Source organism: Lepidochelys kempii, chromosome 1 (genome assembly GCF_965140265.1).
Source record: "Lepidochelys kempii isolate rLepKem1 chromosome 1, rLepKem1.hap2, whole genome shotgun sequence".
Lineage (NCBI taxonomy): Eukaryota > Metazoa > Chordata > Testudines > Cheloniidae > Lepidochelys > Lepidochelys kempii.
In genome coordinates, this window is record NC_133256.1 from 240,611,269 (window position 1) to 240,637,640 (window position 26,372).

The following is a 26,372-nucleotide window of genomic DNA, read 5'->3' on the forward strand; positions in this document are numbered from 1 at the left end:
TTACTGTATTATATTATTATTAGTAGTAGTAGTTTGTCCTGAAGTTATTTTTTAAGTAAAATGTTTCTTGGCTCTTAGGTCAGTCACTTAGAGAGAAAGGGCCAAATTCATCCCTGGAGAAGCTCCATTGGCTCATGCTAGCAAAGGAAGAGAAGTGGATAAATTGTTCAATGACAAGACAGAGGGAATGAAAATAATGTTTTTATTTAAATGGCAAGCCAGCTGCTGTGGCAGCAAAAGCTTTTGAATGGTAAGGTACATCTAGATAAGCCGTCTACCAGCTGTAATCTTATCGCTCTTTGTTATGACTCTTTATTATGAGGTAGACAAAGAATGAAATCTTGAGGAAAGCTCCTTATGAGAAAGGCATATGGATAATCAAAGAGACAACCCAAGAAAAGGCAGACAGAGACAGACAGACATGGATGAGTTAATGACAACAGACGTGGTGAGTGGAGGAATGAACAGGCGGAGGGGAATAGTATAAACAACACGCTGAGCCGTGGCATGTGGTTTCTCGGAGATGCAGTTGCAACAGTGCTGCAGGGGCATGATCAGTTTGCAGCGACTAGAGGATACCTGCTGGTGGGAAGCCATGCATGAACTTGGGATGTCTGAATAGCGCACCAGTATCGGACTATTCAACATATATTATGTTGTCTCCCTTCACGTACTTTATTCTACCGCAGGGAAACTACGGTTGCTCAAGTTATTAGCAAGTCAGTAGAAATAATACCATTATCCAGGGTCACCTCTAGGACTTTATGGTCGTTGCTGTGCTGTGCTCCACAGCCACCCTGAATTTCGTAGCAGAGTAGAACTCCCCTCTTACGCTGGAGCAAAGAAGGCTCTCAGGTAGCTCTTAGCTATTCTTTGGCACATGCGGTGACTTTTTATCACCAGCTTTTCCTTCCTCTCATCCCTAAGCTTCTGACTCATTGTCTCCTGAATCTGTGTCTCCTGCCTTCCTCCTTCCTCCCACCCCCTTCCAAAGTACGGACAGCCTGCAGGACAGCCAGGCCACTACTGCTTACTGCCCCTTACAAAAAGGAAAGGAGGACTTGGGGCACCTTAGAGCCTAAGAAATTTATTTGAGCATAAGCTTTCGTGAGCTACAGCTCACTTCATCGTTGCATCCGATGAAGTGAGCTGTAGCTCACGAAAGCTCATGCTCAAATAAATTTCTTAGGCTCTAAGGTGCCCCAAGTCCTCCTTTCCTTTTTGCGACTACAGACTAACACAGCTGCTCCTCTGCAACCTGCCCCTTACACTACATCTACGTACTAGGACTAGCTCAGTGGTAGTGTAGCCAGGACAGCACGGACAGCAGTGGCATGGGCTTAGCCACACTGAATATGAATCCCTGGGGTTCAGGCAGGTTTGGATGCAGCACAGGTAGCCCGTGCTGTCACTGCCGTGGGTGCACTATTGTTTTGAGTCTGCTAGCTTGGTGTGAGCTCGCGCAAGTATGTCTACATGAGCTGGGAATCACACCCAAGTATAGACATAGCCTGAGAGGCTGTCCCCTGCCTCTTCTTTCTCAACCCCCCAGGCTCAACATGAATGCAGAGGAGGCTAATGTATAGTCCCCACTGAGCACCACTACCATTCCCCACATAGGCAAGGACAGGGGACAAGACACTAGAAGGGGACAGGTTTTCCTACTCCTGTTCCCCTGAGTGGAGACCAGCCAGAGAGAGACAGACCACAGTGTAAGTTAAAGTAGACCCTACATTGCTTGAAATTACCCCTTCTTACATCTTCTGGCTGCAGGACTGCATGGAAAGGAAAGTGGGTGTGAGCCCCATGGGGTAGAAGGGGATGGCTGCTGGGTCACATCACCAGGATATCACTACAAGGAAAGAGGACTAGCTGTTGGACTACATGGAAAGTAGAGGGCTAACTGCCAAGCTACATACAAAGGAGAAGGGTGGCTTCACACAATGACAAGGGCCACATGCAAAGGAGAAAGATAGCTGACAGACTGCCCAGGAAGGAGAGACATGGCTGCAGGCTACAAGGAAAGGAGAGGGCTAGCTACTGGGTAGCTCAGGAAGGACAGACATGATGGATTTCTCTTTCTTTTGGTTGCCACAAAGCACCAGTGCAAACCCGGGAGCCCTATTCCCCCTCATGACACAAGTAATTCTGCAGTGGAAGTTACTTTCACCCTACAGGCTGAGGAGGAAAAGGTTCATGACCAAGGTTTTCATTTCCTTTGAACAACATTTCAGGACTTAGGTCACTCTTGGCAAAAACATGAGCTTCTCAATAACTCCCTGTGTTCCAAGGTTAGTTGTCCTGGTACCAACTCCTCCTCAGTCTTGTAAAATCTGCATGTCTTTGGTAATGTTCACTCCCGTTGATGTGATCGGCTCTGAAAGGAGGAATGACTCTTGCTTGAGATAGTTTTAAAGGATAACAAGGAATTTATTCAAAGCTATGTACAAAGTCAGCCCATCTTCTAGATGGACTCAACAACAAACAACAACAACATCATTTACACTCTATCATACTCCAACACAGATAGGCCATGAGCCTAATTCACCCCTGGGGTAACCCAGCTGAAGTCAATAGAACTACACCAGAACTGAACTTAGCCCTGTGCTTTCTTCTTTCCTTATATTCAGAGACTTAGATCCAGATGAATCTTAAATTAATCTTTTGTCTTGTCAGGTTGTGTATTCTGGGGTTTAGGCAGCTGTAGAAAATAATTCCTTTCCCCATTTCACAGCAGTCAGATTCATTCTATAATAGGGAGCTCTGGATGAAAACCTTCCAGTGAAGTGGGATCTTACCAGCAGTAAGGATGTGACAGGAAGGACACTGACACCAGGGCGTTACAAGCAGAGATGATGTACCATGGCCATGATGCCAGCTGCCAGGTTCTTTCTGCACAAAGTATGACAATACCTATTGCACTCTCTGGTTTTTATTACTTCCCAGCTGAATTACAACATCAGATCAAAGAGTTAACTTAAAAGCAGCCACACAAAGTTGCAAGATATAGACTTAAAGAACTCACCAGGCCTGATTCTCCTCTCACTTACACTGGTGTAAATCTGGAGGGGACCAGGCCCTCCATCTCTCCCTCTCCTGCTTTCCTCTCTGCCTCTCTTTCTCTTTATTCTTTTTTTTAAATCATATTTTAAGATCCTTCTTGAGGCTGGATTTCTTGCAGGCCCCTTTGATTTGGCTGGTTGATTCTGTGGGTTGACACTTGCCCCTGTTAATCTTTGTTACTGCATTTGTATATACACTGGGGGCATTCCTATGTCCTACAGAGAGACACTGCACACTTCTTGCTTCTACAGAGGGCATGACACTGGGGATGTGACAGTGCATGGAAGGGGCTGAGGCACAAAATCAGGGCAAGACTGAGTAAAGAATACCCGTTGGCCTAGGGGAAGGTGCACTCAGCTGCAGCGGCACAGGAGCCAGCAAACAGAGCTGTAAACAGGGGCGTTTGAGTGGGAGTTTGCAAGGGGAGTTTGGGGGGAAGACTAAGAGAGCCAGGCAGAGGAACAGATAGGCTAGTGAAGGGAGTGTGTGGTGTTCTGGTAGTGTTTTGGTGCTCGCTGGGGGGGTTGTTTTGCTGTGAGTGGCGGCGTTTTGCTTTGGTTTGTGTTTCCCAGACTAACAGGACTTAGGTGAGAAGGCGATGACAGATACAGAGGCAGCAGTGGGAGTGACCCAAGCAGTGGAAGACACAATGAAGTTGACTGGATGTGGAAGCTGTGGCATGTACATGATCCTGGAGCGGGTACCTGAAAAGAGTTTCGTCTGCATCACGTGCCGCTTGATAGAGCTGATGGAAGAAAAGAACCGAGGATTGGAGGTGCAGGTGGAAACTCTGGTTGAGTTTAGAAGGGGATTCAAGCAGATGATGGAGCAAAGACATGAGGAGGCTGAAGGGAAAAGCTCAGACTGGCAGATGGAAGCAGGGCCAAAGACTGCTGGATGAAGAAAGTGGTCAGTGGAAGCATGTGACGAAGAGAACCAGGGAGAGGAAAAGACAGGCTAGAGAAGGAGAAATAGAGCTCAGAAGCAGGTTTGCGGAGTTGGAAAATGAAGAAGGGGCACAACAGGTGGTCACTGAAGGTGAGAGGGCAAGGAAGACGAGAAGAGCAGCTAGTCCTATAGGAAGAGTCAATGGAGCTAACACCAAATAGGAGCCCCAGGAGGATACTGGATGGGTTGCAGAGGATTGCAAGGAATCAAAAGGACTTGCAGCCAGAGGGAACGGGATAGACTGGAGAATCTCACCATCACCAGAAAAAGGCAAGACTACATGATTGGGGACTCCTTACTGAGAATAGACAGGCCTGTAACCAGAGCTGATCCAGAGAACAGAAGAGTGTGCTGTCTGCCAGGTGCTAAGATACGGGATGTGGACCTGAGGCTGAAGAGGATCTTAACAGGAGCGGAAAAGAATCCACTGATTGTCCTTCATGTGGGAACAAAGGATACGGCTAGATTCTCGCTGTAACGTATCAAGGGAGACTATGCCAGGCTGGGGAAGACGCTTAAGGAAATCGAGGCTCAGGTGATCTTCAGTGGGATTCTGCCTGTTCCTAGAGAAGGGCAACAGCAGTGTGACAAGATGATGATGATCAACAGATGGCTCAGGCAGTGGTGCTATAAGGAGGGCTTTGGGATGTGTGGCCACTGGGAAGCATTCATGGACAGAGGACGGTCCTCTCGGGATGGACTTCACCTGAGTAGGGAGGGAAATAGTCTTCTAGGATGGAGGCAGACACAACAGTTTAAGAGAGATTTAAACTAAGAATCTGGGGGAGATGGTTGGGAGATGTCCAGGTAATCTCCACGCCGGATTTTAACATTGAGAGGGAAGAAAACGAAGTAAGAAAGGATACAGCCGTAGGTAGAAGAATGGACATAAGGAGAAAAGATAGTGTAGATACCAGTCTAATAGGTGATACTGGCAGTAGAATGTCTGTTTCTAATCGGGTAAAGAATGTGAGCGAAGCCAAAACAGCAAAAATTAAGATGTTTGTACACCAATGCGAGGAGCCTAGGTAACAAAATGGAGGAACTAGGGCTACTGGTGCAGGAAGTGAAACCAGATATTATAGGGATAACAGAAACATGGTGGAATAGTAGTCATGGCTGGAGAATAGGTATTGAAGGGTATGTTCTGCTTAGGAAAGACAGAAATAAAGGCAAAGGGGTGGAGTAGCATTGTATATCAACGATGAGGTAGAATGTAACAAAATAAGAAGTGATGGAATGGATAAGACAGAGTCTGTCTGGGCAAAAATCACATTGGGGAAGAAAACTACTAGAGCCTGCCCTGGGATAGTGCTTGGGGTGTGCTATAGACTGCCAGGATCCAATTTGGATATGGAGAGAGACCTCTTTAATGTTTTTAATGAAGTAAATACTAATGGGAATTGTGTGATCATGGGAGACTTTAACTTCCCAGATACAGACTGGAGGACAAGTGCTAGTAATAATAATAGGGCTCAGATTTTCCTGGGTGTGATAGCTGATGGATTCCTTCACCAAGTAGTTGCTGAACCGACAAGAGGGGATGCCATTTTAGATTTGGTTTTGGTGAGTAGTGAGGACCTCAGAAGAAATGGTTGTAGGGGACAACCTTGGTTTGAGCGATCATGAGCTAATTCAGTTCAAACTAAATGGAAGGATAAACAAAATAGATCTGTGACTAGGGTTTTTGATTTCAAAAGGGCTAACTTAAAAAAATTAAGGAAATTAGTTAGGGAAGTGGATTGGACTGAAGAACTTGTGGCTCTAAAGGCAGAGGAGGCCTGGAATTACTTCAAGTCAAAGTTGCAGAAACTATCAGAAGCTTGCATCCCAAGAAAGGGGAAAAAATTCATAGGCAGGAGTTGTAGACCAAGCTGGATGAGCAAGCATCTCAGAGAGGTGATTAAGAAAAAGAAGAAAGCCTACAAGTAGTGGAAGATGAGAGCGATCAGCAAGGAAAGCTACATTACTGAGGTCAGAACATGTAGGGATAAAGTGGGAAAGGCTAAAAGCCATGTAGAGTTGGACCTTGCATTATTAAAATTAAAACCAAGAGTAAAAGGTTCTATAGAAACATAAATAAGAAGAAAACAAAAAAAGAAGTGGGACAGCTAAACACTGAGGATGGAGTGGAGGTTAAGGATAATCTAGGCATGGCCCAATATCTAAAGAAATACTTTGCCTCAGTTTTAATGAGGCTAATGAGGAACTTACGGATAAGGGTAGGATGACAAATGGGAATGAGGACCTGGAGGTAGATATTACCACATCCAAGGTAGAAGCCAAACTCGAACAGCTTAATGGGACTAAATCTGGGGGGGGTCTAGATAATCTTCATCCAAGAACATTAAAGGAACTGGCACACAAAATTGCAAGCCCATTAGCAAGAATTTTTAATGAATCTGTAAACTCAGGGGTTGTACCCTATGACTGGAGAATTGCTAATATAGTTCCTATTTTTAAGAAGGGGAAAAAAGGTGATCCAGGTAACTACAGGCCTGTTAGTTTGACATCTGTAGTATGCAAGGTCTTGGAAAAAATTTTGAAGGAGAAAGTAGTTAAGGACATTGAGGTCAATGGTAATTGGGACAAAATATAACATGGTTTTACAAAAGTTAAATTGTGCCAAACCAATCTGATCGCCTTCTTTGAGAAGGTAATAGATTTTTTAGACAAAGAAAATGCAGTGGATCTAATTTACCTCGTTTTCAGTAAAGCATTTGATACGGTTCCACATGGGGAAATATTAGCTAAATGGAAAAGATGGGGAGCAATATGAAAAATGAAAGGTGGATAAGGAACTGGTTAAAGGGGAGACTACAACGGGTCATATTGAAAGGTGAACTGTCAGGCTGAAGGGAGGTTACTAGTGGAGTTCCTCAGGGATCGGTTTTGGGACCAATCTCATTTAATCTTTTTATTACTGACCTTGGCATAAAAAGTGGGAATGTGCTAATAAAGTTTACGGATGACACAAGTCTGGGAGGTATTACCAATACAGAGAAGGACCAGGATATCATACAGGAAGATCTGGATGACCTTGTAAACTGGAGTAATAGGATGAAATTTAATAGTGAAAAGTGCAAGGTCATGCATTTAGAGATTAATAACAAGAAGCTGGGGACGCATCAGTTGGAAGTAACAGAGGAGGAGAAGGACTTCGGAATATTGGTTGATGACAGGATGACTATGAGCCGCCAATGTGATATGGCCGTGAAAAAAGCTAATGCGGTCTTGGGATGCATCAGGCGAGTTATTTCCAGTAGAGATAAGGAGGTGTTAGTACCGTTATACAAGGCACTGGTGAGACCTTATCTGGAATATTGTGTGCAGTTCTGGTCTCCCATGTTTAAGAAGGATGAATTCAAACTGGAACAGGTACAGAGAAGGGCTACTAGGATGATCCAAGGAATGGAAAACCTGTCTTATGAGCTTGGCTTGTTTAGCCTAACCAAAAGAAAGCTGAGGGGAGATACGATTGCTCTCTATAAATATATCAGAAGGATAAATACCAGGGAGGGAGAGGAATTATTTAAGCTCAGTACCAGTGTGTACACAAGAACAAATGGACATAAACTGGCCATCAGGAAGTTTAGACTTGAAATTAGACGAAGGTTTCTAACCATCAGAGGTGTGAAGTTCTGGAACTGTCTTCCAAGGGGAGCAGTGGGGGCAAAAGACATATCTGGCTTCAAGATTAAGCTTGATAAATTTATGAAGGGGATGGTATGATGGGATAGCCTAATTTTGGCAATTCATTGATCTTTGACTATTAGCGGTAAATATGCCCAATGGCCTGTGATGGGATGTTAGATGAGGGTGGGATCTGTTACTATAGAGAATTCTTTCCTGCGTGTCTGGCTGGTGAGTCTTGCACACATGCTCAGGGTTTAGCTGATTGCCATATTTGGGGTCAGGAAGGAATCTTCCTCCAGGTCAGATTGGCAGAGGCCCTGTGGAGTTTTCGCCTTCCTCTGCAGCGTGGGGCACAGGTCACTTGCTGGAGGATTCTCTGCATCTTGAAGTATTTAAACCACGATTTGAGGACTTCAATAGCTCAGACATAGGTGAGAGGTTTGTTACAGGAGTGGATGGGTGAGATTCTGCGGCCTGCGTTGTGCAGCAGGTCAGGCTAGACAATCATAATGGTCCCTTCTGACAAAGTCTGTGATTCTTATGAAGAGCAGCCAATGAGTTAAAATCTCCCCTTTTCTACTGACAGGTATTATATTTCTGTGTACTTTGCAACTGTTATTGTTGATCAAGAATGGCCTATGGGCACATCTACACCACAAATTAGAGTGTAATTGTAAACGATTTAATCCAGCTAGCATGGGTAACAATAGCACTGAAGACACAGCAGCACAGGCTTCAGCGCAGGTTAGCCGCCCCAGTACAAGCCCACTGGGGAGCCTGGGTACATTCTTGGGTTGCTAGCCCATGCTGAAATCCATGCTGCCACATCTTCCCTACAGTTATGCCTTAAATTGCAGTGTAGATGTATTCTTTATTGCTGCATTCAGGTTGCAGTCTCCCTGGAGGTGGGGGCTTGAAACACACTCCTAACACTAGCCTACTTTTCTGAGTCAAAGTGTGTTATACGCAAGAGATCAGCCTAGATGATCATAACAGCCCACCCTGGCCTGAAAATACCTGACAGCCCAAGATAAAAGCCTTTTTTTATCTGTTTGTAGCTCTGTAGTGTTTAGTGGGAGGAAGGTGTCAATATTTCAATACAGCAATTGACACCTCCTTTTCTCCCACCCTGTTAAACCTCTGACTCTCACTTGACTGTCTGACTCAGTGCTTACCTTTCAGTTAGTCATTTACACTTGGAATCAGGCTGCGAGTGCAATTTCGTCCTGTTGTTTCATGCAAATATTTTTTTTCTTTCCTAACGTGCAGCAATTTTTCTCTCACCCCCCTGCCCTTCCTCCCCGCTTTTATTTCCCCGTAGCTGTGGGCGTGCAAATTAAGATGGAATTACTCCAACGCAAGTTCTGGATGGCTACACGGCAGGTAGGAATGGCAGTAATTCTGTGGAGACACGATTTCACCACCTTCCTTTTGCTTGTCCCATGCTATGCACTTTGATTTCTGGTGGCATTTCCATGAAGGCTTTTGTGAAATTTGTATGAAACAGATTTATGTGGTAGATTAGTTTTAAATTACACTTTTCTCTAATCCTTTGATGGCTCTAATGCTGCATGAGCTGCACGTCTGATCTAGGAACGCTGCGTTAACTGGCCTGGCATTAACTCTGCTGCAGCTGACACATGCATTGTGGAAATAGGTTTGCACTCATTCAGGCTTTCGGACCCATCATGGAAAGCTGTAATTTGGGACACAAAATCTCCCTGCCCTCCCCTTTGCTATCCTGATCTCAGCAATGCTGATGTTGATGATGATGAGGTCCTACTAGCCTGTCAAAATAAAAAATAAAATAAATAAATAAAAAGACTTGCTCCAGGCTAGCAGGCCAGGAGAAATTTGCGATGTTGAGCTAGTTCAGACACTCTCATCAGATTGAGAGAACTGGGATAACTAGGGCATTTCCTGGGTATGATAAAGGAGGAGAATGGAAATGCCTTTTGTTACCAGCAAGGGGCACTCTCAAAATATCAGGGAATATGAGCAGCACATTGTTGGGAGGAGTCTCATCGGACTGATGACGCAAAGAATGAAATGTCTGCCTGGTGCTCGCATAGGAAACGGTTACCAGGTTAGAATTATTCTGGTTTGAGCTCAGGAAACTTGTCTCCATGACTGGAGAACCCGAGAGGAATGGGAAAGGATTTTTATTGCCATTGGTGGCACAGGGAGGGCTCTTGGCAGGCTGGAGACTGAGGTGCCCTGGTTGTATGTCTAACAGGATACCTGGCAATAAGGAGATTCCCCACAGAGGGAATAGGAGCTCCTTGGAGGTTTATCAAGGAGGGTTATTGAAAGGAGGTTGTACAAGAACCTTCTGGGGGACATGGCCCAAGGAAGTAAACACATATTAATATACGTTAATTCCTGGGGTGAAATGAGCCTGGAAAGAGAGAATGAAGAAGCTGAAGGGTGGTTCCTGGATCAGGAATGAAGCCCTGTTTCTGACACTCACTCATGTGAAAGAAGAGTTTGCCCGACTTACAGGCACTAGGTAGCGGTTCAATAAGGAGTCACTAATGAACGGTTTGTTTTTTCTCTCCATATCTCTCCTGCATACTGTACTGCTCCACATACCCACACTCCAACCCAGCCCAATGACACTGACGTAAGTAGACAGGAGCTCAGTACAGAAAGATCTCCCAGAGTTCCCCGCTGTGTCCCTGCCTGTGTTGTATGATGCTTTGTTTGTCACGTGTATTTTATGTCATTGTAGGATATACGCTGTCCCTTGCCTCTAGTAGCTGGAGACAGTCCAAGCTCACTTATCTTGTGTTTTTCTTTGCAGTAACTAAGTGTCTTTGAAAAAAGAAAAGGAGGACTTGTGGCACCTTAGAGACTGACAAATTTATTTGAGCATAAGCTTTCGTGAGCTACAGCTCACTTCATCAGATGCATGCAGTTTTTCTACCGCATGCATCCGATGAAGTGAGCTGTAGCTCACGAAAGCTTATGCTCAAATAAATTTGTTAGTCTCTAAGGTGCCACAAGTACTCCTTTTCTTTTTGCGGATACAGACTAAAATGGCTGCTACTCTGATACGTGACTTTGGCAAAGCTTAAAGTAGACTGGGTTGCAGTGATTCAGAGACCCACCCAAGAAACCACAGAGCCTGATGTGGATTGGCCCCTTGGGAAGGAGTAGTGATGCAGAAACGTTTGAAGAGGCAGTCCCAAAACAAATGGGGAGCACAAATTCAACTATCCCCATCCCTGTGGTTTTCTCATGTAAATTTCCTGCTCTTTTTCGAGCAGAATGAACAAGGGTGATTCTAATCTCATTCCCACTGCTGCAAACCCAGAGTAATTCCAAAGGCTTTAAGAGAGTTCTTCCAGATTCACACCTGTGCTGAGATGAGAATCTGTCCACATGCTGCTAACAGGGGTGCTGTAATGTAAGCATATAGATGGGAACACATGAATTGGGAATGGGTGTTGTGGCCTTTCATGTGGAAAATAATTCTTCTGGGTTTATTGGGGATTCTCACCTGAACTCTTGGATTTGGTCAGATTCTGCTGCATCACTCTTCTCTGGGCCAGTCCCCAACTGGCCACTGACTGGATGGTACAATCCTAATTGATACATTCAAACTTCGCCTTGGAAGACTATCCACTTTTCCATCTGTACATTATTAGTAAACTTTTCCCTGCTGCCCTCATCAACAGGCACAATAACGTTATAAATAGATTTAAACTAGAGCTAGGATCAAACCAACACCCAGGACCTTTACTTTGCAGGAGGGGCTTGAAATCTGAACATGGATCTGGACTTGAATTTTGTAAGTGGCCCCTGACTTTATTTTAGGCTGAACTAAACCTCAGATCTGAACAGCCTTAACTTTGGAAGTGTCTGAAATCTGGATCCAGATATTTGCAGCTTGTACCATATCTCATTTACACAAACTCTCTCACTCCTGAAGTCTTGTTACAGTATAATGAAATTCCATTGCTGGGCAATGGTGGAACTGTAGTTCTGAGAGATCACTTCAACCCCTGAGCTAAAAGATACAATGAGCCCAAACTATCCCTCGGTTTAACTCAGTTGTCTTCACTTTGGTTTGTTAATCTTCATCCCTATGGGTAATACTCTTGGGTTTGTTATGGCCATATTTCTCAGCCGCACAAACCAGAGAAAATCCAGAGTGACGTCAAGGGCTGCCACTTTTTTGTGTGTGTCATGCAGGGATGAAATAATCCCATTGTGACAAGGCAACATTTACACCTTCACATCATAACAATGGACCAGGTAATAAACCATTATCAAGATGTGAAGAGCTGATGTAGTTGTGGCATGAAGATGCAACGGCACAAACCCATGGAGCCTGAAACAAACTGAAAATTCTTTAATCATCCTTTGAAATACACTTACAGGACCCAGGATGGCTCCATGGAAATAGCAAATCTGTGCTGCAGATCTTGAGATGAGAAACACTAGCTGCGATTAATAGTTTTGCTGTGGTTTGAGAGGCCTATTTACCTGTAGCTGTTCAGAAACAGCCAGGAAGGGCAGGCGGAGAGGGGGTTATTTTATAAAATTTATTGCAGTTTTAAAATAATCAGCAGCTGATCCAGAGTAGGCAAGGCCTGTCATCTTTGTCATTATTCTTCCCAAACCTCAGGAAAGCCATAGAAGGGGACCCCCCCCCAACCCCCGGCGAGAACTTGGCAACACTGTGTCAACTTTCCCTCCCTTGCGCCCAAGGAAAATAACATTAAAAAATAACACAAAGAGACAGACACAAACACGGAATAGTTATGAAATGAATAATCACTTGAAGGCTTTTGTTACTCACTGTTTAACTCCTCCTGTCCCTATCCAGTTCAGTGGTGTGACACACATGTCAACTCTGGTATCTGTAGATCCTTGAATGAAGCAAATGGATGATGCCTGAGGCTATCCGAGCACATTCACATTCTATTGTGTCATTAGTTGTCTGGAAAAACCCACTGCCTGAGAATAATGCATCCCTAAAATGTAATGCCTTTATTTGGTCAAGATGTTATGAAATATGAAAATGCACTCTGTTTTCTCTCCACTGTATAATAATTTTTGTTATTAATACTAGAGGGTTTGATTCTGCCACTTGCACTGAGGGCTTGCTATCCAGCCAGTGCGTGGCAAGCTAGGCTGTGAACATACAGCGCTCTAGCCTGCTGCACGTTAACTGCCCTGGTGAGCCCCACTAAAGCACATTAGAAGTTGCCTTAGTCCACTGTGATGTACTTGTAGCATGTAGAAGCAGACAGCCAGTTAGTGCCCAGCAAGCTAGATTGCTGTAGATTTCTATCCCAGCTTGCCAGGTACTGACAGTGTAGACAAGCCCTGAGTAGTGCCTTGCTCTATGAGCAGTCCCTATTCAAAGAGCAAGGTCCTGCTCAAAGTGGATAAGGAAGGCAGAACCAGGCTCACATGTAATATTCAGTGGAGACAATACTCGTTATTTTGAGGACTTAGATTGTGGGTAGAGGGCAGAACCATTACTGGTCTCCTTGGCAGGCGTTAAGTGTGTGCTGCGTAGACAGTCTATTTCAAAATGGTAACTAACTCGTTGACCTGTACCCAGCTGTAAGACGTAGACCCTTTGTCCGATAGCCTCAAGGGGAAGGACAATGAGATACGACACTGTCATCATTTAACTTCTTCTGTTCCTTTCCAGTGCAGTGGCGTGGATGGCCTGTGTCCGCTGAGCTGTCAGGATGATGTAAGTTTCATTGAGTTAGTTAAAGGGTCTCTGTGAGCATTATGGCATGAGGAGGTCATTGTCAGAGGGCCTGCTCCTGGGAGGTTCTCGGAGCCTTTGGCTCCCACTAAAATCAATGGGAGTCAAGGGTGCTCAACACCTTACAAGAGGTGCTCAGCAGGACCACGACCAGAGTCCCCCTGCTCGTGAGCCAAACATTCAGTATAGGACTTGACCTAGCACCAAGTCCTTCAGGGTGCTTGTCTGGATCAGATGAAATCACCATGATACAGCATGTTGGGCTCAGAGTGCATCGATCTCCTCTCTGATTTGGCCAGCTGATTCTAGTGGCTGCTGAGGAAAATGCCTGTTAGAATGGAGAACATAAGGGGCTTCTCTCCCTATGTTCATGCCATCCAGGGTTTCCACCAGCTGCTCTACCATTGGACCCCAGCTGTGTTCTGGAGAGAATGTCCTCTCCTATGAGCAGTGGGGTCAGAGGAGAATCCATTTTTCCTGCTCAGAGAGGGTCTTTTCTGGATCCTGATCTCTCCCTCAGTCTGAGACAATAGGATAAACTGCAAAATATAGAAGATCAGGATTGCCCATGAAATGATGGAGCTTGACCAGGGTCCTCTCACTCTTATCCCAGATTTTTTGCCTCTGGGGTATCTGGAATCTTTTTCTCTTGGGAAAAAAAATCTAGATGGAGGCAGGATCATCTAGTGCTTACAGCAGAAGAACTGGTTGTCAGGAGTCCCAGGTTCTCTTCTTCATTCTGCCACTGACTCACTGTGTGACCGTAGGAGAATTATTTATCCTTTGTGCTCTGTTTCCCCATCTGTGAAATGGAGATCGTAACAAGGGTTAGCTCACTATTGTTCATAAAGCACTTTAACATCTGCAGGTGGAAAGCACTAGATAAATGCAGGGTATTATTACTATTGTATTAACAAGAGTGCTGTCTGAACTCCCTTTTCCAACAGTGTGTAGTGTTTTCTTAAATACTATTTATGTTACAGTAGCACCCCACACAGATAGAGTAAAAGACAGTCTCTGCCCCAAAGAGCCTACACTTTAAATACTATAAGCAAAGCGGACACAGGGTGGGAGGGGAAATGGAGACAGAGAGGGGAAGTGACTTGCCCAGGGTCACACATCAGGCTAATGGCAGAGCTGGGAATAGAAGGACCCAGGTATCCTGAGCCCCAGGACAATGCTCTGTCCACTAGGCTATACTACCTCCCCTGATACACTGGTAACGGTAAACAACCAACCATAACCAAAGTGCCATCTGTAATTTCACTTCCTTTTCCTTTTATCTCTGCAGAATCTGAACTGCTTCCTCATTGATAACAATGGGTTTATATTCATTTCCAAGAGATCCACAGAGGTAAGAGGGCTCAGATCTGCTTATGTAATAGAGGGGAGAGTTCAGATGCATCAGCCTTCAGTTATTCAATATGCAGACCCAGGATCAGGGCCCCCGCACAGCAGAGCAGGGCATTCAGCACAGTATTCTCCCTACCAGTCTTGAACAAGGGAGCGAGGGTTTGGAGACACAGAATAGGCCCCTGCTTTCTCACTTGTCCTTCCAAGCATCAGATCAAACAACCACTGGGGAGGGGTGCTTGGGGCAGACGGGAGGAGATGGAGATATCAGCGCTCAGCAAAGAGGCGTCACTGTGTTACATCCAATCTGCTGAAACCCTCCCCCAGCAATTGGTAAGTGAGTGGGGTCTGGAGGTTACGGCCTAGGGCTGCGAATCAGGAGACCTTAGTTCTGTTCCCAGGTGTGGGACTGATTTGGTATATGGCCTTGAGCAAGTCACTCTAGTGCCTCAGTTTCTGCATCTATAAAATGGGAATAGCAATAATTACCTGCCCCTCCCCTCGGGGGCATGGTGAGTCTTAATTAATGAATGCATGAGTGCCTGTGAAATGCATTGGGACCCTCAGATGGAAGGGTACTAGAGAATGCAGAGTGTTGATATCATTCTGTCTCTGGGAGTTGGTTGAAGAAATGACTCTAGCTGAATCATTAAGTAAGAGCAGCCACAGTATAATTAATTAAACTCAACATCGTTTGGGGAGAGAAGGTACCGAAGGCCCTGTGACACTGAACTTCAGAAAGGGAATTTTTAAAGATAACGAAGAAACTAGTCAAAAAGGTGTTTATGTCAAAAGTAAAGAAATTAAAATCCTTACCCTGACCCTGGAGGTGACTGACGCAATCTACAAGAGTTATAAAGGGCATTCATTCCCATAAGCCAAAACAGAAGCAGGAAGGCAAGAAAAGAAACAGGATGGTTAAATGGCTGGGTTCTCAAGCCAAACAAGTGTCCTTCAGAAAATGGAAATCCAGCTCAAGTGAAGCCAATAGAAAGGAGCATAAACTATTGCGGGTACAATATAAGGTAGTGTGACGGGGTACAGGGTACAGTCTGGACTGTTGAACAGCTGTGTCCCCTCAGTTCTCCAACCTGGGATGCCTCTTACACTGCTTTGCTGTAAGAACATCTACTCCTGGCCTGCTAGCATGTAAAATCAGCCTCTAGCATGTAAAATCACTCCCAGCTACCAAGTATTGAGCGCTACTCACTAGTCACTCATGAATTAAACTGCAGAGCAACACCAGCAAGTTCTCTAGTCCCAGACTTGTCTCCTAGAACTATGCATCTTGTACTGTCCAGCACACTACTGAACAATGCAGGCGCATAGAAAGTCCACCATTTCATCAAAGGAAAATGATATGCACAGGCCTTGTTAGGCCAAATGGAGTTTCCCCACCCACTTCAATCCAAGTACACTAGTTAAGATAAAACAAAAAGAGAAGTTTATTAACTACAGAAAGATAGATTTTAAAGGATTACAAGTGATGATGCATAAAAGTCAGGATTGGTTACAAAAAAAAAAAGTAAAACGCAAGCTAATGGTTAACTTAAACTAACAAAATTCAAAGCAAAGGTTTTCCTCACCATACGCTGCAGTAAATTTCACAGGCTGGGTCTCCTTTCAGGCTGGGACCCCTCCCCTTAGTTCAGTGTCCTTCAGGTATTCATTGATGTCATGAGCAGAGAGATGGAAGGAAGAGAGGTGAATTGGAGGCCACTGGCTCTCATTTTTATATCACTGCCCCTCTTTGATCCAGCGGGGGTGCAGGTGACAAATAGTCTCTTGTGTATGTGAGTTCTGAACCGTCCCTGTGATGAAATGTAAATTTCTCGTTCACACCTTCCTGTTGTTGGAGAATGGCTGCTTAAACCGTGATAGCGCTTTAACACCAGACTGGGTATTGGTCTGTCCTTTGTTCCTGAGCAATTGGTTTGGGCCTGCTTTTCTTTACTTATAGCATGTTACAGCAATGTGATACAGTAGAATCCTATAACTTTACATACAATAATGATATACTTATTTTACCAGAACACTAATGTTCAGCAGATTATGAGTTTTCAAATGATACCTTACAAGGCATACTTTGTAGAAAAATCATCATGGTCTTGTAAAAATGGTGACCATAGTGGTATAGACTGTCACAGGTAGAAATTAATGAGGAATTTGAAGAGCAAAAAGCCAAAGACAGAAACAAATTAATTCTTTAAGTAAATTAGAAGGAGAAAACTTTGTAAGAGAATTTGTAGGTCTGCTGGACTATTGGGGTTTAAAGGCAGCAAGTAAGGAAAATTGTTGTGAAACTAAGGTCCAAATTCTGATCCCCTTACATATTATGAGTATCATCTTACTCCACAAGAGTGCCACTGAGCTTAGTGGGACTGTTTGTGATGTAATGTGCTACTCAGCATGGGTAAGGTTGACAGAATCTGGCCCTAAATTATTTCTTTATGTCTATCTTCACTAGAGATGATGCTGGGGAGATACATATCCCAAACCTACTCTTTTTAGATAATGAAGATGGGGCACTCTCAGGGATTCCGATGTCAAAAAAGGAGATGCAGGAACAAACTCAAACTGAAGAGCAGTAAGTCAGCATGGCCAGATGGTGTAGAAAGAAGCTGGAGAATGAAATGTTTAACCTTCTAACAAAAATATGCAACTTCATTAAAATCCACCCTATGCCAGATTACCAGAGAGTTGCAAATATTGCACCTGTCTTAAAAACGCAATGGGTAATCCTGGGAATAACTGCAGCCTTACTTCAGTACCAGGTACACTGGTTGAAGTGATACTTAAAAACAGAATTGTAAAACACCCAAATGGACATGACAAACAGTACAGCTTCTGTAAAGGAAATTCTGTCTAACCTCTTAAAATTCTTTGCGAGTGTCCACAAAATAGTACATAGTGGAGAACCAGTTATACCTTTATTGGAACTTTCAAAAAGCTTTTGACAAAAATCCCTCACAAGGGGCTGCTAAAGAAACTGTGTAGTTACAGGGTTAGAAATAAAGTACTGTCTTAGACCAGAAAGTAGTTAGGAGACAGAAAACAAAGAATAGGAATAAACAGTCCATTTACAACATAGAAAAGGTTACCAATGGCGTGTCCCCACGTTCCATAGTTAGACTAGTGTTGTTTAACATATTTATCAATAATCTGGGAAAGGGAGAGAGGGAAAGAGCAAGATGGTGAACGGTGCAGATAAAATTATTTAGGTAAATCAAGATTAGGAAAGAACATCAAAAGATCTTAATGGAGCTAGGCAAAGAGGCAATACAATGGCAGTTGAAATTCAGTATGGACAGCTGTAAGGTAATGAACATACGAAGGAATAATTTGAACTACACGTATACATTTCTGGGCTCTAATTTCACTCTCAGAAATGCGACCCGGGCAGCACTACGGACATTTCAGTATAAACATCTGCTCAGTGTACAATGATGTCAAAAAAGCAAACAAAATGTTACGATACATAAAGAATGGAGTAGAAAATAATATTGCAAATATTGCAATGCCATTAGGTGAGTCACTGATATGCCTTCACCTGAAATGGTGTGTTTAGTTCTGGCCATCCTCTGCTAGAAGATGCAACAGAACTAGAGGGGCTTCAGAGATGGCTGAAAAAATTATTAGAGGCATGGGGAGAATTCCACAAGAGGAAACACTGAAAAGATCAGGATGGTTTAATGTAGAGAGCAGATGAATATTTACGCCTATTTACTTTTCTTCATAATGCAAGAAATAATGGACAGTTAATGAAATAGAAAAAGAAAAATTTATAAAAGAAAACCTTTGTTTCATTATATTCCAATAACCTGTGGAACTCACTGCCACACAATTTCACTGAGTCAAGAACTTAATAGAATTCAAAACAGCATGGTCATTTAGATGGTTAATGAGACCATCCACAATTGCCTTAGACAGATTAAAAAATGGAGAAGGGATATAACCCTTACGCTTCGGGGTATAAATCAGCCACCAACTGAGAGTGGGTTAGGAAATGAACTTCCCCTTTGGGCAGATTTTTCTGTAAGTCTCCACTGTCAGCCACAGGATACAGGAATAGATGGACCCCTGGTCTGCTCTTGCAAAGAAGTTGCTATGTTCTTACTGTTTGTACGTCTGGGGTATTTTTTTGACTAAGTTCGACTATTTCTTTACCTTGACCCTCACATACTTAAAAAAAAAAAGTCACATCCCTGAAGCCATTTCCCCATGAACAAAGGCAAGGGCAGACTGCTTAATGCCATTACTGCTGTCAGTTCTGGGCACATGGCACCTGTATTCCTCTTGTGCTACCTCTGCATTGCCCCGGGTCTTATGGAAAGTGGGGTTTATGCAAAGCTGTTCGCTGGAAGATCTGACGAGTGAAAACCTGTCATTATCATGGATTTGGATAAATTATAAGCATTATCCGCGTACCTCTGAGATCAGGCATTCTGGCAGGCTCCAGTGCTGTCAGCTACTGTAGTTGTTAACTCCCCAGAGCTGAGGAAATTCATCATTTCCCTTCTCAGTCCACTGCTTGCCAGTGACTTTCTTTTGTTCATGTTTCATTTGTATTTAGATTGGCTCTTTATTTCACCTGTTACCATTGGTCTCTAAATTGTTGAATCCCACATGGGATTCCTACAGCCTTTTCCTCTGCGACAGACATCAAACAAATGGCAGCTACCCCTCCAGTAGAACACACAGGCAGTAGATTTACTAAATCGGGAGCCTGAGGTCTGGGTAGGGCAGCCTTCCTGGTCTGTGTCTGCACACTGGACATCTCACCACACTGCAGCCTTTTCCAGCCTGGGTCTCCACACAGGACAACTCACCACGCTGCAGCCTTCCTGGATCTCCACATGTGGGGCATCTTAACACAGGGGAGTGTTTCTGAATCTGGATTTCCTTGAGGGAACAAGTCAGCCAGCTTGCCACATTGCAAGTCAGCCAGCTTGCCACATCCCTATCCGAGTTAGCTATTTAGGTTATATGTGCCTAGTACCTGATGCTGATACCAGTGTTTTGCAAGTGTATGCGATTTAAATACAGAGGCCAATGTCTGCGTATAAAAGAGAGAAGGACAGAAGTTCTGCCTGCAGTGCTTATCATGCAAAACAAACCAGGAAGCACATCAGATCGTGAATGAGTCCATGCGGGAGAGTCCAGTGAGTCATGCAGTACCGTGTGTCTCAAGAGGAAACTTTCCCCACATCCCATCTGTGCCTCAAGGCAGCACAAACTGTTACTGCTCTAGCATGAACAGTGGTGGGCCCTCGTTCCTATTTCTCCCTGCATTTGGCCAAAGAAAGGCAATCAAGGAACCGGCTTCTTGTTTAAAACAAACAGAACCTGCCAACAGTGTGACACTTCCCAGCATATATTTCAAGATAAAAATAGAGGAACGTGCCAAAGTGTGTGTGTTCTTACAGTGATGACATGAGCAACTGGGATTGAATGGCCTTAGCTACTCCAGAACCTGAAAGATCTTCTTCCCCATGTCTCTTCTCACTCCATCCTGCTGCTGTCCTTTGCCTTGATCTGACACCACCCCCGTCCAGGGCATATAGCCTCGCTTTGATCCATATGTTGATAACAGGGATTCCACCCACAGTATAGGAGATAGTTTTAAGAACAGACAGTGGATCATGCAAGCTAGGCCGCCCTATGCCTTGGGAGCTGGAGGGGAGGGAGCGGTCCAGTAACCTCTTCCCAAAGGAAGCAAGCAGCTTAGTGAAAGCTGAGAGCTGCAGAAGCTTAGGAGTTGGGCTTTAATGAGTGTAAAGAGTTGCTTTGTAAAGAGTTTGAGTGTAAAGATTGTAAAGAGCCATTTCGGTTTACTAAAAATTGAGTTCTCTCATGTTATCAAGCACACAGTACATAAAAGTACCTAGCTTTGAAAATCTAGTACTGTAGGTCAAAAGACCAGATCATTGCTGTTTTCTGGATGTACTTTCTGGGCCTTATTCTCATTTATACTAAGGATCCATTCAACATTTACATTGCCACTGCAAATGAGAATCAGGCCCTCTGTGCTCAGGAGGAATTGCAGGAACTCAGTAAGACATCCCAATATTCCTGAACTAGACAGGCCACATTCATAGTCCAACAATGGCCCTTTGACCTTGCCATGCCAGCTGCAGATTATGAGGTGTTAAATCCAACTGTTCTGGCTCTCATTACTGCTACAGAATGGTACTAAATGAAGCAGCTGGACCAATAACCACCATAATCAGATTGAAAGAGCCAGTGAGGTGAAAGAGCTGCAGCTTGCTCTGACACCTCTGACTGAGTCTGAGATGATTAAAATCCAAATTGCGCGGGGACGAGGTAACTTTGCGCATATGTATGTGTGGTGGGAATGTCTGGCTCTTTAAGAGTGTTGGGAGGAGATTTTTAACCAAGTATTACTAATGTTGGATGATTATTATCAAATGATTCTTTGGTAAATCCTCCTGAGGCTTCCTAGTGGAAATGGTCACACTCACAGTAATGAAGAATTAATCTCTCAGTTGCTATTGGCTGCTGAACTAGTTTCTCATTAGAAAAGGGAATTTTCGCCCAAACTAGAAGAATGGTTCCATAATATCTGAGAGATAATTCTTATGGAAAAATTAATGCATCAGATCTGTACACTGCAAAATGGACAGAAGACCAATAAATAACTATTTAGTTACCCTAGCCCATCCTCAGAGAAAGCACACTTGCCTGAAAACAAACCATTGCTCTGACAAATGTTAAACATAACTATAGTGGACTTACTCTGGTTTGTTAGTAAGTAAAGGCAGAATTGTTGTTGAATTCAAGAAAATCTCCAGAGGCAACATACATTGATGTATATAAAAAATGTTCACCCTCTGATATTGTAATAACCTGCCCAATCGATAATCCTGACTATATCTTTGCACAATGTCTCTCTTAAACAAAAAAAGTGATACAGCCATTTTTGTATTTGTTAATAGTGCACCTTTGGTACCTGTGTGGCTGTGATTTGTAAAATTGCTTATGGTTCCTAAACATGTAACTGCACATACACATTCTGGCTCTCTGTCCCCCTATAGTCGCTGAACCACACAGAGATTTACGAGTCCGCTACAGATTTTGAGCTAACATAGCTGGGTCTTTTAGCTCAGGCAGGAGGGGCACATGCTTTCAGAACCTGTGAGCACAGGTCACAAATATTCACAAGCGAATACAGGCCCCCACCTCAAACTTCTCAGCCAATCAAAAACTGGAGCTATGTGATACCTCTTTAAAGGTGCTTGATGTTTATTAACAGTATTCACCAGGCAGTATATCCTTCAGCTTCTAGACCAAATGGATTGGTTTCACCAATAGAAAGCTTGGGAACTTTATCACTAACATTTCTCTCTTCCCTCTCCCCTTTTATCACTTTGTCTGTGCAGACCGGAAAATTTTTTGGTGAAGTGGACGGCTCAGTAATGACCCAACTGCTAAACATGGGAATGTTCAGGCAGTAAGTGGAGATCTCCTCTGTACCTTTCTTCTGTTAGAAGGTGATAAAGGTGGGGATGGAATGTATTGTCCCAGTGACAGTGGTATAGCTGACTTTAAGGACAATGAGAGAAACCATGAGGTGGGGCAGGAAGTTCGATTATTTCCCTACTGTCAATTTTCCTACAGACTCTCCTTCACCTAGCATCTTCCCCCTTACCAGAATCCTCACATTTCTTGTTTTCTCCCTTCTCCTGCCAGGCTGTGACGCAGCAGGGTGGGGGGAGTGTTGACCTGGGAATGTGGCAGGGGAGTTTCATTGGGGATGGAAAAGGAGTGGCACTTGTGGCACCCTAGAGACTAACAAATTTATTTGAGTATAAGCTTTCGTGAGCTACAGCTCACTTCATTGGATGAGCCTGTAACCTGAGCCTGGAGGGGGAGGGGGAAGGTAACACCTCTGCCCAGGAAACTGGACAAAGGCGAGAGCCTGCTAGAGGGGTTTTGGTTTCAGTCTTGTGGTGAGTGGTGGAACGCAGGGAACCCCAGGGCTGGGGTCTAAGCTCCTTGCCCCCCAGAAGGACTTGGCTGAGGGGTCCTGGTTGTACCCACAAACTCTGTTTTAGACTGTGTTCCTGTTGTCCAATAAACCTTCCATTTTGCTGGCTGGCTGAGAGTCATGGTGAATCCCAGGAAAAGGGGTGCGGGGCCCGGACTCCCCCACACTCCGTGACACAGGCTTCTCTTGCTTACTGTATCCAGCTACTGCAAAGCATTATGGGATCAACTAAATCCCAAACTGCCCCAGTCTTGCACTATGGGAACTGCACCTATGTCTTAGTCCCATATGTTAGAAGGTGGTGTGTGTGTCTGCTTTTGGTTGAAAGCTTTTCAGTTTCTCATCAGGCCTTGAAAGACTTTAAATGATTGGCTGGCTGCCAGAGACCTCTCCAGTAGCTGCAATAGAGTTGGTTGAAAATGTTTTCCCTTTGAATGTCCTTCACTGGTTTAGTTGCATGCACACTAATTCTTTAGTAAGTTCAGAAACAAATTAAACATTTAGATGGATTAAAAATGGCATCTGGGTTACTCAGGTAGATAAATTATAATCCTCCTGCTGGACGACATACAATGGTCACCATCTGAATTCAGGAAGAAATTTCCTCCTTTGGTATAGTATTGCACAGTGTAGCCTGTGTTAAGTAAAAAATAGGTTTTGGCCTAAGTGTAGCAGAGTATGAAGAAATTAAAGTTGCTAGTGTAAGAAAAGTTAGAGAGAAGTTGAAAACAGTAAGATAGAAAAATTGAAGTTGGCTACAATGTAACTTTGCTCATGTCCTTCCTATGTTTTGCTTAGAACTAGTTTTAGCAGTGTTTTACTGTGGTTTTAAAAATGATAAATGTTTTATTAAAATGTTATCTCTATTAATAGCATGAAAATATATTGTTATAGATGTCAATTTAAATGATGTGCAATGTAAAAAACCAATAAAAAGATGACAAAAATGTGAATATCGTAATAAGTGGGTTTAATGTTAATTATTCTTATAATAGTTATAAAAAAGTAGTTTTGTTAAAATTGAGGAGACTTCCAATCAGTATAAAAAAAATACCGTTAGGTTCCAAGCTTATAAAACTGTACTTTACTCTGTTGTCAGTGGACTAATCACCCATTGACAGACTTTCACCGTCAAGTATAAGTATAACTGTAGTATTGTGTAAGTAGTAATTGCATGCCTGTTTGCTTAACTAATCATTTTTCTTTTGAATCAAGTTCAGTGTATCATTCACTGTGTCGCCTAGTGGTCCTTTGCTAAATAGATTGTCTGTAACCGACTAGGGGCTCTAATCTGAAAACTAAGTTGTGTTTTATTGCACCCTTTTCTTTAACAGCTTCATATTAATTGGGAACATTTCAACATAAAAGTTACAACAGCTACAACACCTCTCTCGGCAGCATCCAGCATTATCCACAGACAGGATAGTGAACTAGATAGACCATCAGTCTAATCAAGCATGGCAATTCTTATGTACAAAAATATATCCAGGATATAGCCTGAGTAGGAAAAAAAGTAGCTCACACTTGAGTGACCATCTCATGGATGGTCGCACTTCTTGCTTTTGACTGTTTGTTTGCTTTTTTTGCTTTGATTTTATAGGGTGACGATGTACGACTATCAGGCCATGTGTAAAACGCCCTACCATCATCACAGCGGTGCCCGGCCTCTGCTCAGTGTACGTATCTCCCTATAGTCAGCCCATTGCATGAATGCTCATCAGTAGTTTGGTCCAGAACTTCTCTAATGTCTTGAAACATATTCCTGTTAAGAGATAAGCAGTTGATTGTTCTCAAGTGATAGGAAATTCAAACCTGACATAGGACAGTGCAATTCCATTTCCTTCGGCCATTTACATGCGGTCTGAAATTGGCCCATCATGCCTATCAGGCATATAGGGAACCACAGAAATCTATGCAATGAACTGTCACCAGTACAGTACCAGGCTTTTCTTAGGTTACAATCTGTAGATGAAAGTGGAGGAATTGACTAGCCATTGCAATGTCAGCATCAGGAGAAAGTCCTCTAGGAAGAGGCATTCAGACTACCATGGAAGAGATGAAGACATGGAATAGAGGGACCAAAGCTAAACGTTCTGAGAATAGCATGTAGGCCAGGAACTACCTAAAAAGGTAGGTAGATTGGGCAGTAGGCAATCCACTTTAAAAAAGCCTGGATGGATATGGGGTAAATATGCTGTGTTATCAAAAGCAGACAATAATAACTTTAGTGCAAGGCTGCTAATGCCACAGCTTGTACCAAAAGTACCACTTACCATCAGATGATAACAGCATTTTAAACCGGCATTGTCCCATTTAGTTGGTTTATTTCCTTCCTTTCTCTGTGCTCTCAGAGGTCATCCATACCAGTGGAAAATCACCAAGTAATTACATCTTCAAAGTCCCATGCACATTTGGAATAAACTCTCTGACCCAATGTAAGTGGAAGCGTGGAGATACTATTGGTAGCAAGGAGACTCCACTGGCTTTTGATGCATTTTGCAAATTTCCCGTTGATTCCAAGAGCTTAAATTCTAGCCCATTTCCAAGAGTTTGCTTGATAGAGAGAACCTAGATGAAATATTGAGTCCTGCAGGACAACTGTCTTTTCTGTGAGCAGATCTTTATGGTATTTCTCTTTTTTCTTTTGTTCCAGCCCATTTATACCTTTTTCGCTGTATTGAAGTGGCTGATAAGTGATTTCCTCATGTGAGTACATCAGTTTGAGAGGATCACACCAACAGGAGATAGATCTAACAAATTCAAGCACAGGCTCCTTGTTAAGACATGACTACAGTCGAACCTCAGAGTTACAAACATCTTGGGAATGGAAGTTGTTTGTAACTCTGAACAAAACATTATGGCTGCTCTTTCAAAAGTTTGCAACTGAACATTGACTTAATACAGCTTTGAAACTTTCCTATGCAGAAGAAAAATGCTGCTTTCCCTTTATTTTTTTAGTAGTTTACATTTAACACAGAACTGTACTGTGTTTGCTTTTTTTCTTTTCCTTCCCTCCTGCTGCTGCCTGATTGCATACTTCCAATTCCAAATGAGGTGTGGGGTTGACTGGTCAGTTCATAACTCTGGTGTTCGTAACTTTGAGGTTCTACTGCATAGGCATTTCTGTGGCATTCATCACCATAGTACCTGAGCACCTCACCACAGCCCTGTGAGATACAGAAGTACTAATATTCCCATTTTGCAGATTGGGAAGCAGAGGCACCGAGTGGTCATGTGATTTGCCCAAGGTCATCAGAGTGCAAAGTCTGTGGCAGAACCAGAAATATCACCTAGCTCTCCCAACTCCCAATGCAGTTCCTTTAACCACTAAGACCATCCTTCCTTTTCAGATTTGACTAAAATCAGTTGAGAGCAATTGTTCAGTTGAAAAGAGATAAAGAAAGAAGAAATGAGTCTGTTCAAATAAGGATCCTAGTGACATTCTGGAGACTATACCCTGTATTTCCTGTGCATGGTGCGGGGGGTGGGGGAGGAGGGGAGAGGAGAGAAGAGAAGAGAAGTTTAAACAGGAGCACGGGAGTCAGCTTCCCCTCAGATTGAGGAAGTTCAGGTCTACATCTGGGTCCAAATGTTGCAGCTTCAGTCAGTCTTTACATTGGACCCAAACTG

At 43.5% G+C, this 26,372-nt stretch overlaps 1 protein-coding gene across 1 annotated transcript in view; it reads left to right on the plus strand.

Moving 5' to 3' along the window:
- CACNA2D4 (calcium voltage-gated channel auxiliary subunit alpha2delta 4) overlaps nt 1-26,372 on the plus strand; it is a 174,845-nt gene that overhangs the window by 134,654 nt on the left and 13,819 nt on the right. The window contains exons 28-34 of the mRNA XM_073335235.1: nt 8,969-9,030; nt 10,256-10,270; nt 13,319-13,363; nt 14,673-14,735; nt 22,135-22,205; nt 24,343-24,418; nt 25,396-25,448. Of these exons, the coding sequence (XP_073191336.1) occupies nt 8,969-9,030; nt 10,256-10,270; nt 13,319-13,363; nt 14,673-14,735; nt 22,135-22,205; nt 24,343-24,418; nt 25,396-25,448 (385 nt within the window). The remainder of the gene's footprint in view (nt 1-8,968; nt 9,031-10,255; nt 10,271-13,318; nt 13,364-14,672; nt 14,736-22,134; nt 22,206-24,342; nt 24,419-25,395; nt 25,449-26,372) is intronic.